The 18,656-nt window shown below is 32.9% G+C and overlaps 1 protein-coding gene and 1 long non-coding RNA gene across 2 annotated transcripts; both read right to left on the reverse strand.

The window, feature by feature from the left end:
• Positions 1 to 1,610: 1,610 nt before the first annotated feature.
• Positions 1,611 to 5,591, reverse strand: LOC111060064. The gene is made up of 3 exons (XR_005572684.1): positions 5,446 to 5,591; positions 2,441 to 2,489; positions 1,611 to 1,790 (listed from the first exon to the last, which is right to left on the reverse strand). It is a non-coding gene; the product is annotated as an uncharacterized LOC111060064 (long non-coding RNA).
• Positions 5,592 to 9,079: 3,488 nt separating this feature from the next.
• LOC111057650 (extensin) lies at positions 9,080 to 17,298 on the reverse strand. Its single transcript, XM_022345099.2, has 3 exons — positions 17,112 to 17,298; positions 14,984 to 15,042; positions 9,080 to 11,176 (listed from the first exon to the last, which is right to left on the reverse strand). Exons 2-3 carry the CDS (start codon positions 15,029 to 15,031, stop codon positions 10,262 to 10,264), a joined length of 963 nt encoding a protein of 320 aa, XP_022200791.2. The 5' UTR covers positions 15,032 to 15,042; positions 17,112 to 17,298; the 3' UTR covers positions 9,080 to 10,261.
• Positions 17,299 to 18,656: the final 1,358 nt, after the last annotated feature.

Consider the following 18,656-nt stretch of genomic DNA (forward strand, 5'->3'; position numbering starts at 1 on the left):
AACATAACCTTTTTTTGTACAATTTCCATCCAAATTTGGGAAAGGAACAGTGTTGGGCATTAAGCCTGTTATTAATTACCCAATCATGGTTGAGAATGATACTGTATCTATCAATGTATATATAAATAAATAAATATAATTCTACCCACGCATAGAAACACGTTCTAAGAACAACTAAATTTGTTGGTATTTGAAAGTCAATATTGGAAATTGTCTAGAAATTATATTAATATTGGAAAATTGATGAATTGAAACAGAGCTAATCTTATCATTTAGCAATAGGGGGTCCTTTCATTTGAATCATTTACCACTAGGGGTCCTTTCTTTTGTATCATTCACCACCAGGGGTCCTTTCTTTTGTATCATTTACCACCAGGGGTCTTTTATTTTGTATCATTTACCACCAGGGGTCTTTTATTTTGTATCATTTACCACTAGGGGTCCTTTCTTTTGTATCATTTACCACCAGGGGTCCTATCTTTTGTATCATTTACCACCAGGGGTCCTTTCTTTTGTATCATTTACCACTAGGGGTCCTTTCATTTGTATCATTTACCACCAGGGGTCAAATTCAAATTCAAATTTATTTTGTCAATCAATACAATTTTAAAGAAAATAGTATACATCACAGAAAATATAATCAGAAAACTCCTCAATAAACAACACATGAAAAAGAATTAATCATATAACATGATTAATATACCATGATTTCCTATACCAGGAAGACCTTTATTTTTCGTATTATTTCAGGGTCCTTTCTTTTGTATCATTTATCACTAAAGTGCGAGATAAATTACTTTTAACACGGCTCTTTCTCGACGGAGAGGTCCGATGCTCTATCCTCCACTAATCACTCCCACTACCTAGCAGCATTCTCCTTCTTTTGTGTGTGAGTGAGAGAGCTTTGTAATGCGACGCGGCAACACTCCCCTCCATCTATTACTGGCAATGTTCCAAGTAGTGAACTGGTCAGCAGGTATATTGGTTTGTGTATGTTACGGAGATGTGTTCATCACAAGAACATGAAGCAAAATGACACGGCGCATCCAATTGTGCGCAGGATGTCCATCTGTGTCTATGCTACAAACTGTGGAGGGAGAAATGGGTTTCTCCTCTTCATGTTAAAAGTAATTTATCTCGCACTTTAGAGGTCCTTTCATTTGTATCATTTATCATTAGGGGGTCCTTTCTTCTGTATTATTTACTATCAGGAGGACCTATCCTCGATATTGTCAGTTCCACATAATTTATTTCACCCTAATATGGAGAGTTTATTTTATCCTTTTACCACAAAGTTCATAGTGTAAAAGGTCCTTTCCTTTGTATCATAATCGTTTACTATCAGGGGCTCATTTTCTTGGTCGTTTGTCAAGTGGACGGTTTTGATTTGTTGGTGGTCTCCTTCCTGGGTTCTGTGTACTGAATGGTGGTGCTGTAATAGCTGATGGTATATCCAACCCTGTGAGGGGAGCTAACCCATTGTCTGGAGATGCCGGTCCTACGCCTTGATTTCTAGAGCCAGGGGAGCCATGAGTAGGGGAGCGTCTAGGAGTGCGAAGAGTGGAGGAGCCTTCTTGAGGAGGTGGTGGGGAGCTTCCAGAAGGAGTAGGGGAGTGTCCAGGAGTAAAAGGGGAGGAGGAGCCTTCAGAAGAAGGAAGAGGGGTGGCTCCAGGAGTTCTTGGAGGGGAGCCTGCAGGAGGAGGAGGAGTTCTTGGAGGGGAGCCTGCAGGAAGAGGAGGAGGAGGGGAGCCACGGGGAGAATTTCTTCTATTGGGAGAGCCTCCAATTCCCTGAAATTAAAAAAAGTTTTTGAATGATTGATCCAAGATTCAAAATTATTTATTTTGCCACACATTTTACAATGTAATATCGGGGACCGAGCTTTGCTCTGGAGTACAAAAACATGAAACATTTATTACGATTACGAAAGAAGAAATTATAATAACATTCATACAGAAATGTTCTATCTAATCACAGTAAAATGAGATTAAATTTCAGTAGGTCATGCTTTCAGTTCGTCAAGTTTTCAAGTTAGCACGGGCTACCTACTTGTCTATAGTATTATGAAGAAGAGAATTTGGTTATACATGCAGGGGATAGGAAATTCACGATTGACACATCATCACATCTGAACTGATTCACTTGAAACTATGCCTAAAGAATATTATAAACTAGTGAATGAAGCATGATACCATGAATAATTATTACGCCATAATTTTTCAAACTTGAAAAATTAGAGAATAAATAAATAATAAAATCATTCAATTGTAACTTCATAAATGAAGTATGAACGAATGAATGAATCATTCCACTTTAAAAATGAGAGGATGAATGAATAATTAAAGTATTCAATTATTAAATAGAGCATGAATAAATGAATGAAATATTGAATACTGAGCAAAATACTATGAATTATTACTAGATAATTTCTGCAACTTACAATCAGGAGCATGCTGAGGTAGAAAAGTGAGATCAAAATTATATTCATTCTGCAAATGATGTGAAAGAAATTCATCATATTAATAGAAATTTCAAAAATTATATAGAAACTTTTTTTTGTCAACAAAATATTTATAGATAAATTAGATATCTAAAATTGGTAAGTGGAGCTACCAAATTTTCAACTATCACTCAGATTCATGAATAAAAATGTGAAAATAATTTAGGATTGAAAATTTTGTGAAGTGAACAGCTACAAGACTTAACCTATTTTTGACTATGTGTAACCTTATATAAATTTGGGAGAGGAATAGCACAAGGTTACCTTATTTTTTCTCTCCCTATCTTTTTAATGATGCACTTATTGTATGAATCAATAAAGAATAAAGGTTTGTGATATGTATCATGCAGGAAAAGTCACTCAGGATTAATATCTCAGAAAAAATATCAGAAATAAGATACAAGTATTTACAACATTTTTCTGTCGACATAATATTTATAGATATCTATATTTATTGTCCAATGGTATTGAGCTACCATTCCAAACTATCACTTAGATTTGTAATATTTATTTATTTATTTATTTATTTATTTATTTATTTATTTATTATTTATTATTTATTTATTTATTTATTTATTTATTTATTTATTTATTTATTTATTTATTTATTTATTTATTTATTTATTTATTTATTTATTTATAATAAACTCTACACTTAATTATTATAATCTAAGGGCCACTGCTAACAAATATGTAACCTATAACACTAATATTGAATGTATAAGGAGGCAGTTAATTTACATAGGTACTAAAATAATAAACCTCATTCCAAATCACTTTCTCATGGACAATAAGATCAGCGGAAAAATTAAACTGGATATAAAAAACTGGACATACAGTAATTTCTTCTTCCATTTAGATATATGACTCGAGATTTCTGCTCCAGCATTGTTTTTTCTTTAGTTTTTTCATTTTTTCAGTGGACTCGCTTACCTTTATTTTGAGTACCTATTCCTCTGTTTTCTTCCTTCCCCCCCATTTCTCCCTTCCCTTTTTTCCTCATTACTTCTCTTCTCTTCTTTGCCTGCCTATCACATGGGAAACCATAGTTGGCTAGGTATCTTCCTCTCTTTTTTTCTCTTCTCCAACACAACCAACCACAAAGCCCATGGTTTTTTATATTTGTAACATTTTTTTGTATTAGTATTGTAAAACTTTCTATAATTGAGTATAACTGGAGATGTTGTAATATTCAAATAAAATAAATAAATAAACTGTAAGTAGAATACGGTTCAGTACCAAATAAAGTCATTGGAATTAACGATACAATATTATCCTTCATAGTTAACACGTTATATAGTTTCATAAAAAGTATGGGGAGTCATTAATAATTTATTTCAGGCTAATGTTGAAGCTCATTAAGTAATAAATTGTAATAATGCGAAATACTTATTCTATGTTTGGCTTTGAAGCATCTAAATTTGAGAATATACTTTGTAAAAATATTTAAGGACTGAAAATTTTATGAAGTGAAGAACTACCAGACTAACTTATTTCAGACTATGTGTTATCTAAATTTGAGAGAGGAATAGCAGCACAAGGTTACCTTATATTTCCTCTCCCTATCATTTCGTTGATGTATCTATTGTATGAATGAACAAAGAATTATAGTGAAACCGTTAGAGAGGTATCCAGAAAACTACTTAGGATAGATAATATTATTGACATTTCCCGCAACTAAATACAAATGTGTAAAAGCATTTTTTGCATGCAATTTATTACAATTTGTTTTTTAACAAGTATGTTTGAATTTCAACTCAAATGTTCAATAATTTGTAGATATGCTACATCAGTTAGACAGATCTACTCTGTCTGGAAGTTTAAAGATTACTCAATTTTATTTTGTTTCTGTTAAATTGTCTTCTCTTCCTACTTCTAGAAATTTTTGTTTTTGTATTCACATATTACTTCGAGCTACTCCAATAAATTTTCAACTATGATTAAACGAAAAACCAAATTAAATGCTTCAAATCACCCTGAAGACTTCTGCTACTGCAAATATTGACAACAGGGTAAACAGCTAGATGGAAATTCAAATGAATTTTTGAAGAATATATATTTTCACTTTTTGTGTAGTTGAGAAGTTGATATTGTGGTAATTATTCATATTGAATGAAAAAGACTAAGAAATTGTCTAAAAACCACAGATTTATTGATACTTAGAAATACCGGTTTCGGTTATTAAACTTGTTTATCAGAGATTGACAATGGTGTAATAACCGAAACCGGTCTTTCTAAGTATCAATAAATCTGTGGTTTTTTGACAATTTCTTAGTTTTTTTCATTCAATAAGAATATTTTTTATTGTCTTCAGAATTGTTTTTTAAAACCTATGTGTTTGCCATGACCCTGAATTGTTTTTAATAAAATGTTGAATATAAATTTTGATTAGATTTGATGCAAGTATAAAAATATAGAAAAGCAGTTTTCAAGAAGATGAAAAGTGAAAAATATTCTAATATAAGAGTGAAGTGAGTCTCATTTCTGCAAAAATTGCGCAATATTCTCGAGAAAAATGGATTATGTTGAATTTCTATCAAGATTTGAACTTGAACGTTTTACAGTAGAAACATAACCTATTTTTTGACATTTTATTAATTTATCAAAATTTGGGAATGGAATAGATTTGGGCCAAGCCTGTTGTTCCTTCCTAATCATATTTATATGATTTGTGATTCTGTCCACAAATAAATGAATAGATAAATAATAAATATTTTCTCAAAAATGGCTTCACAAGAAGATGTCAAATTAAAAATACTATAAGATAAAAGTGAAGTGAATCGCATGTCTGCAAAAAATTCAGGAGCTGTGTAATATTCTCGAGGAAAATTGATTTTGTTGAATTTCTTCCACGATTTTCTCAAAAATGGCTGGACCGAATTTTTTCAAATCTTTACCCTGGATAGTTATTATTTGTAAGTAAAAAATGAAAAATATGGACTCACCCTGCTGATTCAAGCAACGATTAACACAGAGCACAATTGAACAGAATAGAATATAGAAAAGAATAGACTAAATAGATTAAATAAACTACTAGATTAAATAGGCATTTAATTGTAACTACTTTGGCGATTCTCTTGGAGACGTCTATTTTGTATTTTTGCCTAATCCATTGGCAATATCATCAGACGTCATAATCTATTTATGACAATTTAAAATCATAATAATTATTCATATACATCTGTATCCAACTTACAAGAACTAAACAGCAACACAATTTGCTTGCTATACAGTGACATTCACTTCAAACTGACAGCTATCATTTAATGGTAAGTACATTGGTGTTATACAGGTATTATTATGGAGAATACTGACAGTATATGAAGTTTTTCTTCAATGCACTGAACACCTACATTATTTCAAAGGTGAATTGAGTTATGTTCTATTCAATGTCAAAGTCAACTTGAGAATTCAATCCATTTTTATTTTTTTGCACACTAGCAGGTAACCTGCGCTCCCTGAAAACTTGACGTATTGAAATCTTGAAGAATTAAAATAGTTTATTTATTTATTCAATCATTCAGAATCATACAACTTACAGAAAAGTACCACAGGCTAACTTACGCCCAAAACGGTTCCAATTCTAATTTTTACAACAGTCCAAATGTAGCTAGAGGTTATGTGTCACTTCAACATTCTTCAATTACATCTAAATTCCTCAGTTTAACAGAGATTGACAATGGTGTAACAACCGAAACCGGTCTTTCTAACTATCAATAAAATCTGTAGTTTTTAACAATTTCTTACGGTAGTCTTTCTATTTAATTTAATATTATTTAAGAATTTGAATAGGCCTATAACCTAAATTCTTAAGTTTATCAGAGATTGACAATGGTGTAACAACCGAAACCGGTCTTTCTAACTATCAATAAAATCTGTAGTTTTTAACAATTTCTTACGCTAGTCTTTCTATTTAATTTAATATTAGGTTAAGAATTTGAATAGGCCTATAACCTAAATTCTTAAGTTTATCAGAGATTGACAATGGTGTAACAACCGAAACCGGTCTTTCTAACTATCAATAAAATCTGTAGTTTTTAACAATTTCTTACGGTAGTCTTTCTATTTAATTTAATATTATTTAAGAATTAAAATAGACCTATAACCAAGTTCGGTGTGTGCTCCTCAAGGGTATTATTTAAAACTGGATTTACTGAAATCTTAAACAAAGCCTTTATAAACATCATCAAGTAGATATTAATATTTCTATGAAATATGACCTTAGTGTTATTACAAGTCTTTTTTCAGCCGATATTGGATTCCTCCAATTAGTGACTTGTTTTTCCAAATCAGGCTCCACTCTCGTCAAAATATAATCAAAGGTTTAAGTTGACATTGACATCCTTTTCTTGAATGGCGGCACTCCTGACTGGGCAATCCGTATTGAGTCAAGAAGGTTCAAATTGGCTTTCATTGTGTTCTGTAAAGCCGTCAAATGGTTGATTTGAATACTGGAAATGCCAAATAGTAGATACCCTAGGAAGTGCTACGATATTATGGTATCAGAATTAGCGCAGGGAGGAATTTTTAATTCAAAACTCAGATTCAATTGGGTACATTCACTAAAAAGCCAGTTTTTCAATGCCTCAGCAGAAAATTTTTGGACGAATTATAGTATTGATGTGAATTCTTTGAAACAACGCTATGAGGAGCTTATAGAAGCTTATTGTGGTAATCTGTACAACTTAGATGTAGGTAGAGCCATCGATTCCCAATCCTCTCCCAGATACACGCACTTGAATCCAAATTTCATTTTAGGTGAGCAGTTCAGATTCAGATTGGCCTTTTCGAAGATTCGTTGTTTATCCCAACTAAGATTGGCTAACGACCTGAGTATTTACCTGTAGGTTGAAGGGAAGGGTAATTGGATAAATTGCAAAGAGCACTGTCCAATCTGCAACCTTCGAACTGATGAGACCGTAGAACATTTTTTATTAGTATGTCCCATGTATTGCCACATCAGGAGGCAATTCACTGCCAAATTTACTCAGAATATTGTAAATGACGCAGATAAAGTAATGGTACTGCTATCCAACTTGAGTGTAGGGAAAATAAATTCCGTGTACAATTTTATAGTAGAGGCGCTCAAAATAAGATCAGAGATACTAAGTGTAACAGGTTGAGCCGTCAGTGAATCTTTTTAACAATCGCAGCAATAATTTAATCATGACGTTTCACTCAATTGAATGAATTGTGTTATCCTGTTTGTAATTATAATCAATGTTTCCATATTGTTTGTGTATTTTGTCTGTTAGTATCATGATGATTGTGACTTTGTATGGGGTGTGGCCCCGATTGCAAATAAAGATATTAAAAAAAAAAAAGTTGACATTCGCATCTACTAAAAACATCGGGACTCATGCCTTCTTAACACATTAAGCAGATGGTGGATATTCAACAAATATTCGACGATTTAAGTTAATTCCATTAACCCACTGTGTCCCAGCAGGCTTAGCTAATATCCAATACTTTAAGTAATTGTTCTCACAAAGTAATGTCCGTGCAAACTAGACAACACTATTTTCTAGGCCCTTGACGCTCAGAGGCTTTCTGTGTGTATTATGAATGCTCTGACCTTATATGATTATATAAGGGTCGTCTTTTAGCATGTATATTCTTCTTATTCTCTTGATTATAATTGAAAAATGTCCATACCATATGTTAATATAGAACTATAATCTAGAGAGAGAGTACCTCTTCGAAACAATTATTAACTGGTAACTAAATTAAATAATTTTGTCAGGTTGGCATTAAGTTGAGTTGACTTTGTTAGGTTGGCACCAAGTTGAAGATTGAAATGCATTTATCGCGGAAAAATTGATTGGGCACTGCTATTTCAATCAGAGCTATTCCTGGGAATATTATATTACTAGCCGTCTGGCTCGCTTCGCTCGCCATATCCGTCTAGCCAGGGGGCTCCGCCCCCTGGACCCCCGACTGGATCGTCCAAGAATGAGATCAGCAGGCTCGCTTCGCTCGCCTGCATTTTTCATTTGAGTATTTTTATCATAATTATGTTAGGACGATCCAGTCGGGGATCCAGACTAAACGTCTGGCTAAACGGATATGGCGAGCGGAGCGAGCCTGACGACTAGTAATATAATATTCCCAGGAATAGCTCTGATTAAAGTAGCAGTGCCCAATCAATTTTTCCGCGATAAATGAATTTCAATCTTCAACTTGGTGCCAACCTAACAAAGTCTACTCAACTATGCCAACCTGACAAAATTATCAATTGAGTTACCAGTTAATAACGGTTTCGAAGAGGTGCTCTCTCTAGATTATAGTTGTCTATATTAACATATGGTATGGACATTTTTCAATTATAATTAAGAGGATAAGAAGAATATACATGCTAAAAGACGAACTTTAAACCCTTAGAAACCACCCTTAGAGTTAAAATATTGCCAAAAGATTTCTTAGTGCGCCTCTAAAGGGCCATCTGAACATACCTATTAAATTTGAACGTTTTTGGTCCGGTAGATTTTTAGTTTTGCGAGTGAGTGAGTCAGTGAGTGAGTCAGTCAGTCAGTGAATGAGTGCCATTTCAAATCAAATCAATTTATTGCCATTCTTTTCTTTTACAAACAAGTGAAACAAAAACATTCTTATAATGTTATAACTAATTATAATCTAAACTAATTTAAAAACATATTCAACGAATGTTTTCTTTTATTTTAATATTGAAATAATGGGCTCTCCCAGAAAAGCTAATGCTTGAGCTCTGGAAGAGAGTTCAAAAATGTTAAAGGTAATGTTAAAGACAATTTAATTAGTGCCAGAAGAAACAATATGCAGTATAAACACTAGAATATAAATGTATGTACAATATAACAATGTAAGCACTGGAACAAAAAGTCAATTAATCTTCTGAAATCTTAAGTCCGAAGTAAACTTTCCTACATACCCACTCTCTTATTTCATAAATTAAACACTTAGTAATATTTCGCTTTTATATATATATAGATTTTAGATCAAAAATTGGACAAAACTTACGAAGTGATGAACATAACCTATTTTTAGACAGTTTCTTTCCAAATCTGGGAAAGGAATAGTTGCATAATTGGCGGTTGTACTGTAACTTATTGTAGATTCGTGTATAAACCAGAATGTATTGTAACTTACTTGAATAAATAAAAATTGAATAGTTTTGAGCTTTAAGCCTGCTGTTCCTTTCCCAATCATTTATGGTTGAAATGATGTTGTATATATCAATGTATGAATAAATAAATAAATAAATATATAATACTACTACATGAATAGAAACATGTTCTAAGAACAACTAAGCCATCTGAATTCAAAATTTATGGTTTTAATGTTTATTTTGGACCAAAGTTTAAAAAAATTGTACACATGAAATTCTAACCTTATCTTGGACTTTGTCATCTATAAATTTGGAAGAAAAATAGCACAAGGACCATCTTATTATTTTATCTTTCAATGTTATTACATTAGTGTTATTTGCATTGTGAATTGTGAACTAAATTTGTTGATATTTGAAAGTCAATATTGGAAATTGTGTAGGAATTATATTAATATTGGAAAATTGATGCTTTGAAACAGAGCCAATCTAATCATTTAGCACTAGGGGGTACTTTCTTTTGTATCATTTACCACTAAGGGGCCCTTTCTTCTGTATTATTTACTACCAGGAGGACCTTTATTTCTTGTTTTTTTTTACGACCTCGATATTGTCAGTTCCACATAATTTATTTCACCCTCATATGGAGAGTTTCACCCTTTCACCACAAAGTTCATAATTTAAACGTTCCTTTGTCGTTTGTCAACTGATTCTTTTCTCATTGTTGGTCTCCTTCCTGGTTGCTGTGTACTGTATGGTGGTACTGTTATACCCGGTGGTATTTCCAACCCTGTGAGGGGAGCTAACCCATCGCCTGGAGATGCCGGTCCTGCGCCTTGATTTCCAGGGGAGCCAGGAGGAGTAGGGGAGTGTCCAGGAGTGTGAAGAGGGGAGGAGCCTTCGGGAAAAGGAGGAAGGGTGCTTCCAGGAGTGAGAGGTGGAGGGGGGTTTCCAGACGGAGTAGGGGAGTGTCCAGGAGTAAGAGGGGGAGGGGTGCCGCCATGAGGAGCCGGATTTCTTGGAGTAGGAGGGGGTGGGTTGCCGCCAGGAGTGAGTGGTAAGCTTGAGTCTCCAGGAGTGAGAGGATTTGGAAAAGGGGAGCGTCCAGGAGAAAGAGTGGGAGGGGTGCCGCCATGAGGAGGGGGAGTTCTTGGAGTGAGAGGGGGAGGGGTGCCGCCAGGAGTGGGTGGAAAGTTGGAGTTTGCAGGAGTGAGAGGATTTGGAAAAGGGGAGCGTCCAGGAGTAAGAGGAGGAGGGGTGCCGTCATGAGGAGGGGGAGTTCTTGGAGTGAGAGGGGGTGGGGTGCCTTCAGGAGGAGGAGGGGTGCTTGGAGGGGAGCCTTCAGGTAGAGGAGGAGTAGGGGAGCGTCCAGGAGTGAGAGGGGGTGGGGTGCCTTCAGGAGGAGGAGGGGTGCTTGGAGGGGAGCCTTCAGGTAGAGGAGGAGTAGGGGAGTGTCCAGGAGTGAGAGAGGGAGGGGTGCCTTCAGGAGGAGGAGGGGTTCTTGGAGGGGAGCCTTCTGGTAGAGGAGGAGGAGGGGGGCCTCGAGTAGAACCACGTAGAGAATTTCCTCTATTGGGTCGAGAGTCTCCAATACCCTGAAATTGAAAAAAGTTTTTGAATGTATGATTCGAGATTCAAAATTCTTTATTTTGCCAGACATTTTTTTCAATTTATAAGCTCGTCATCTTCTATCTTCTATTGGAACAATATGAAATTTACAACAACACAAAACAGTTTTCTAAATGATCAAATAAATTTCTCCTCCCACACACAAAATAATCCACAATTCAAAATTACCGCCCTAGTAACGCATCCACCAACCCCCACCACCACCTATTCAATCAATCAATCAATCAATCAATCATTTATTTCTTTCCAAAACATACATGAAAATGTACATGAAAAAGTCAAAAACTAAAACTAACTTAAAGCTTAAGAGAAATTAGTGACTGTATAAAATACATTTTTTTACAGTAAACTCATTTATACTGTAGCATGCTAAATCCATCAAATATGCTCTCAGCAATTCCTTAAATTTTGATCTATCGGGTTCATGTCTTATGCAACCTGGGAGACAACCAATAAATTTTATTCCCATGTACGTTGGACTTTGTTTATATTTTTCCTTATTGTGTTTCTTTATTGTAAAATTATTTTTATTTCTTGTGTTGTAATTATGTATATCTACTTGCCGTGGGAATCTAGATTCGTTAGTTTTTATATATAATATTGTCCTATAAATGTACAGGCTGTACACCGTCATGAACTTTAACTTACTGAAGAATGGCTTGCATGATTGCTCTCTATCAAGATTTAGAATTATTCTTATTGCTTCTTTTTGTAATAGGAGTATTTTATTTAAGTTTGAGATACTTGTTCCTCCATATATTCCAATTCCATATGAAATGTGGGAGTGGATCATTGCGAAGTACACTGCTTTTAACGTTTCTAAGTTGGAAATTTTTGCTAGTCGTCTCAGCGCGAAAATTCCTGAGCTTAATTTTTTACATATTTTTTGAATGTGAACGGACCAACTAAGTGTGTTTTCTAGATATAGACCTAAAAATTTAATTTCTTTCTTATTATCTACGGAATTAAGTTGTTTTACCTCTGAATTTCTACAAGTAAAATGGAGGAACTATGTTTTGTTATCATTAAGTAGCAGATTATTCCTCCACCTTCATCCCTTACCACACATAACCTTGACATTAGAGTAAACTCCTACAGTTTGACGATCGTCACTACCAATGTAAGTGTGTTTTCACTCCATAAGTGTTTTTAAAAGTTCAAGTTTAATTCGAATAGTGAAAAAGTATTGATATGCAACAGAGTTCTAACTTCTGTTCTGAATTCACAGTGAGGTCCACGTTATAATGGCAGTGAAGAAAGATATGAGATCAATGTTGCCGATCTTCTGTCTTGTCAATGCCTTCTATAGATGGTAGCTGATACAGGCACAGAATACAAATATAGCAAGATAGAAGTTTATAGAAGTTTTCTCTGATACAGGTTTATTGATGTAATATTAACTGTTCATTCTTGTTCAAAATAATCAATCATAATTATTTATTAAGCAAGAAATTATATTTTTCAATTATTTCATAATGAATTTTCATAATTAAGATGACATATTTTGTTAATTAATTATCAATTGTACATTTTTAAACGCCGATCTTGCAACAGAGCGAAGCGAGAAAGAGATAGCGCTATCCGCTTTGTTGAATGATAGACAAGGATAGCAATACCATTGCTAATCAAACACTGCCATTATAACGCGGACCTTACTCTCACTACATATTATTATGAAGAGAGAGTTGGCTTATACTTGGATACGAAATACATGTTGATGTTTCACACATCATCACGTCTGAACTACTGAGCTGATTAACTTGAAATCCTGTGTAAATATTCTTGATTAATCGAGGATGGTTATAGGCCTATTTTATATTCATTAAGATTCCAGTAGGTAATTATTATTAATCGAAAATCCCAATTAAATGCTGTAAATAACCCTGAAGACTTCTGTTACTGCAAATATTAACAACAGGGTAAACAGCTAGATGGAAATTCGATGAGCGTTACTTTACAAACATTAATTGTCACCTCGGGAAATTTCAGTGTGTCATGCTTTCAGTTTGTCAATTTCTCAAGCTAGCACTGGCATAGAGAAACAATAGCGTAAGTAGATATCCCATGGTGTAGGGCGTTATCATGTCGCAACTTTTACTGTTAACTCAAGCCGATTATTGTTGATTACTGTCGATTTTTGTTGTTGGGGTGATATTGGGGGGGATAGTTGTTGGGGTGATAGTTGGGTTTTTTTTTGTTTATTGTTGGGGTGATAGTGTGCGAACGGCACAATATGTGAGACTACCAGCGTCACACAGCTTCACGGGAAAGAACTACGTGGACTATGGGCTTGAGATAACAGTAAATGTTGCGACACAAACGCCCTATACCATGGGATATCTACTTATCGCTATTGTTTCGCTATGGCACGGGCTAGCTACTTGTAAATAAATAAAATGTTTATTCTCAGTCAAAGAAAATACATAACATAAAACATCTTCATACAAATAAAAACAAGTTTTCAACTGAAAAATAATACACATATGCAAAGCTCAAGGAGCTTGTCCGCATATGGGAGCACAGTACTAATGATATTACACTGATTATATTTAAATTAAAATAAGAAGTAATAGATTCAAAAAACCGAACAATCAACCAACTTATCAAGAAATAACCGAACTATCCCTGTAAATACATTATAATTAATCTAAAATTATAATTGTCTATAGTATTATGAAGAAGAGAATTTGGTTATACATGTACTGGATAGGAAATTCATGAATGACGCATCATCACATCTGAACTGATCGATTCACTTGAAACTATGCCTAAAGAATTATAGACTATAAACTTTTAATGAATCATTCCACTTTAAAAATGAGAGGATAATTATTGAATATATTTAATTATTCAATTAGTGAATAGAGCTTCTATAAATGAATGAAATATTGAATACTGAGCGAAATACTATGAATAGAAGAGCTCCATTCCAAAACCTGCTAAGTCAAAAACATAATTTGTTGGCAATTTATCTATTTATACGTGGATACAATAACAAATCATATAAATAAATGATTGGGAAGGAACAACAGGCTTGGCCCAAAACTATTACATTCCCAAATTTGATTACATGTCCAAAAAATAGGTTATGTTTCTTCTGTAAGAAGTTCAAGCTCAACTTTCGTCCAAAAATAAATATGAGATGCAAATTTTAAATTTAGAAAAATTAAAACACCAAATTATAGTTAAATATTACTTTGAACAATTAATTACGACATAGCAGTCAGGTATTTATATAAATAAAAGCTATTAGCTTCTAAGTTCGTAATGGAATCAAACATTGAAGAGTATTAAATATTACACTTAATTATCACTGCACATTGTATTAATTAAGTTATTTTATGAATTTTGAATGTTAAAAAATGAAGCCAAAAATGGTTTTGAAATTATCTTCACTTAATCAATTTGGGAAAAACTGTTGCTGAATCACTTAATGCTCTGTGCCAATGAATTCTCCCTTGAAGTTAATTCATTAGAAGAATAATATGTATTATTTTCAAAGGTGTCTTTCAATTATCCAACCATTTTTAGTAGAAATAAAACTTGGCATGGATTGGTAAAAACGACTAGTTGACTTGACAGGTTTTTGAAAAAATTAATGTTTGAACGGTGATTACAGCTTTAAGAAGCAGTTTTTGGCAAGAAACACACTAGCAAATGATAGTCATATGTTTTGATGACATATAACATGAAAACAGAAATCGGAAAAAATTGACTTAGCAGGTTTTGGAATGGAGCTCTTCAATTATTACTAGATAGTTTCTGCAACTTACAATCAGGAGCATGCTGAGGTAGAAGAGAGACATCAAAATGATATTCATTCTGCAAAATGCTGTGAAAGAAATTCATCATATAAATAGAAGTCTCAAAAATCATAATATAGAAGTATCTACAACATGTTTCTGTTAAGATAATATTCATAGATATTTGGAATGGTTAATAGAGCTACATTTCAAACAAATTTTCAACTAACACTCAGATTATTTTGGTGATATCTATTATACAGATGGAGTCAATCAGAACTAATATCTCAGGAAGAATATCAGAAAGATAAGATACAAGTATTAACATGATGTTTCTGTAATATCTAGAATTATTGAATGAATGAATGAATAAAATGTTTATTTCCCAAAAAAACTAAAACTACAACATCAATAACACAAAATATCAGATAAATTACAATATTACATACAAGTAGTTAGTTAGTTACAAAAAAATCTTATGTGTCCTCTACTTGTTTAGATTTTTCTGTGTGGAAATTGACCTACTCCACTATGGCGTACCATGTTCTAGAGTAGGTTTGTAGTTCTAGTAGTAGGTTTGTAGGCTAGTAGTAGGTTTGTAGGTTTGTAATTGGTTAGTAGAGCTACCATTTCAAATAAATTTCCAACTATCACTCAGATTTGTAATATCTATCAAGCAGGAGAAGTCGGTCAGAATCAAAAGTCCAAATTAAATGCTTTAAATCACCCCGAAGACTTCTGCTACTGCAAATATTGACAACAGGGTGAACAATTTGAGGGTCAATGAATTTTTGGTAAATAAATTTTTCTTGACTTGAGCACTGTTTTTAGAACGAGGCACCGGCTAAAAACTTATGGGATTGGCATGACCATCTATTGTTCACCGAACGAAATGAGGTCTGAGATTCAAGTCGACGGTTTGGCATTTCTCTTAATGTTTAAATGTTTATATATTTATATGTTGCGCATTTACGGCGAAACGCGATAATAGATTTTCATGAAATTTGACAGGTATGTTCCTTTTTAAATTGCGCGTCGACGTAGATACAAGGTTTTTGGAAATTTTGCATTTCAAGGATAATATTAAAGGAAAAAGGAGTCTCCTTCATACGCCAATATTAGAGTAAAAATGAAACTATAGAATTATTCATCATAAATCAGCTGACAAGTGATTACACAGATGTGTGGAGAAGCCAGTTTATTACTGTATTTGTATAAGGTCTATAGTTTCAATCAAAGACACTAAAGATCTTTTAAGCTGGGTTTACACCAACGTTATTAACAAAATGTTATAACATAATCCGTATAGATTCTATTAGATTGAACGGAAGTTGACAAACACATATGTTCATCATGTGTATGATAAGTTATGTTCAATCTGATATAATCTGAAAGGATTGAGTTATTAACATTTTCTTAATAAATTTGGTCTAATCGCAGCTTTAAGGTCTTTGGTATCAATATTTTGTTTTGCAGTCATGGTATTATTATGCGTGCCCATCAGTACCGTAACAATATTCTCACATTCGAAAAAACTAATTTAATAGGTGAATAAAAATAAACAAATGAACTAAATAATGCTGCAGAAATTATAATATTTTTGATTCTAAAAAATTAATTTTTATCAGATAGAAAGATCATAACGGAACTGGATGAATTTTATCATTTATGGAATACAAATTCAAACGTGAAATGAGTTTGTTAACATTTAAACAGTTGACATCTGGTACTTGTGGATGAGAATACTGCGTGAGGTCTACTGTTCAAAGAACTAATAGTTTATGAAAAGTGAAAAATATTCTAAAGCTGGGTTTACACCGAAGTTAATAACAAAATGTTAATAACTCAATCCTTATAGATTCTATTAGATTGAACATATCTTATTATACACATGATGAACATATGTGTTTGTCAAGTTCTGTTCAATCTAATAGAATCTATAAGGATTGAGTTATTAACATTTTGTTAATAACTTTGGTGTAAACCCAGCTTAGGATAAAAGTGGAATGAACCTCATTTCTGCAAAAATTGCAGGAGCTGCGCAATATTCTCGAGAAAATAGATTTTGTTGAATTTCTATCACACGACTGAACCGAATTTTTTCAAATCTTTACCCTGGATAGTCATTAGGAATAAAAAATGAAAAATATGGACTCACCCTGCTGATTCAAGCAACGATTAACACAAAGCACACTAGAATAGAATAAATAGATTTAATAAACAAATAGATTTTCCAATTATTGTAACTACTTTGAATAGCATATGGAATAGATCAAATAGACTAATAGATTGAGTAGACTTCTTAATTGTAACTACTTTGTCGATTCTCTTTCGGGACGTCTATTATCAAACGTCATAATCTATCTACGACAATTTGAAATTATAATAATTATTCATATACACCTGCATCTAACTTACAGGCCGGCAACACAATTTGCTTGCTATACAGTGACATTCACTTCAAACTGACAGTCTTCATTTAATGGTAAGCACATTGGTTTTATACAGGTATTATTACGGAGAATACTGACAGTATATGAAGTTTTTCTTCAATGCACTGAACACCTACATTATTTCAAAGGCGAATTGAGTATGTTTTGTTCAATGTCAAAGTCAACTTGAAAATTTAATCCATTTTTATTTATTTGCAAACTAGCAGGTGGCCCTTGCTCCCTAAAAACTTGACGTATTGAAATATTGATGAATTAAAATAGTTTATTTATTTATTCAATCATTCAGAATTACACAACTTACAGAAAAGTACCACAGGCTAACTTATGCCCAAAACGGTTCCAATTCTAATTTTTACAACAGTCCAAATGTAAGTAGAGGTTATGTGTCACTTCAACATTCTTCAACATTCTTGCTCCCTAAAAACTTGACGTATTGAGATCTTGAAGAATTGAAATAGTTTATTAGAGATTGAGATGGTGTAACAACCGAAACCGGCCTATTTTAATTCTTAAATTATATTAAATTAAATAGAAAGACTAAAAAACTGTCAAATTGTCAAAAACTACAGGTATTATTGTAGGCTACTCACAATAATATATATTCTAAATACAAGTAAATTTGAAGATTATATTTAGAATTATTATTGTAGATAGATACATAATTGTAGACTAGTTTCACAGAAGCTATGTTTTCTTTTTTGTTTGTACTTTTGTTCACTTCCTTTACTGAACAATAAAAATGTATTTATTTATTGATACCTACTTATTTATTCATTGATATTTAAGTATCAATAAATAAATACGGTACGGTACATTATTATTCTTCAGTAAAGAAAGTGAACAAAATTACAAACAAAAATGAAAACATAGCTTCTGTGAAATTAGTACAATTATGTACTTACATAATATTCTAAATATAATCTTTAATTTACTTATATTCAGAATATATATATTATTGTGAGTACAATGAAACCTGTAGTTTTTGACAATTTGACAATCTCTTAGTCTTTCTATTTAATTTAATATAATTTAAGAATTAAAATAGGCCTATAACCAAGCTCGTTGTGTGCTCCTCAACGGTCTTATTCAAAACTTGATTTACTGAAGTCCTAAACAAAGTCTTTATAAACATCATCAATAAATTAAGAATCTTTAGGCAAAGTTTCAAGTTAATAAGTTGAGTAGTTTAGATGTGATGATGCGTCTTGCCTGAATTTCCTATTCCGTAGGCTACATGTATAACCCAATTC

Source organism: Nilaparvata lugens, chromosome 12, assembly GCF_014356525.2.
Source record: "Nilaparvata lugens isolate BPH chromosome 12, ASM1435652v1, whole genome shotgun sequence".
Classification (NCBI taxonomy): Eukaryota; Metazoa; Arthropoda; class Insecta; order Hemiptera; family Delphacidae; genus Nilaparvata; species Nilaparvata lugens.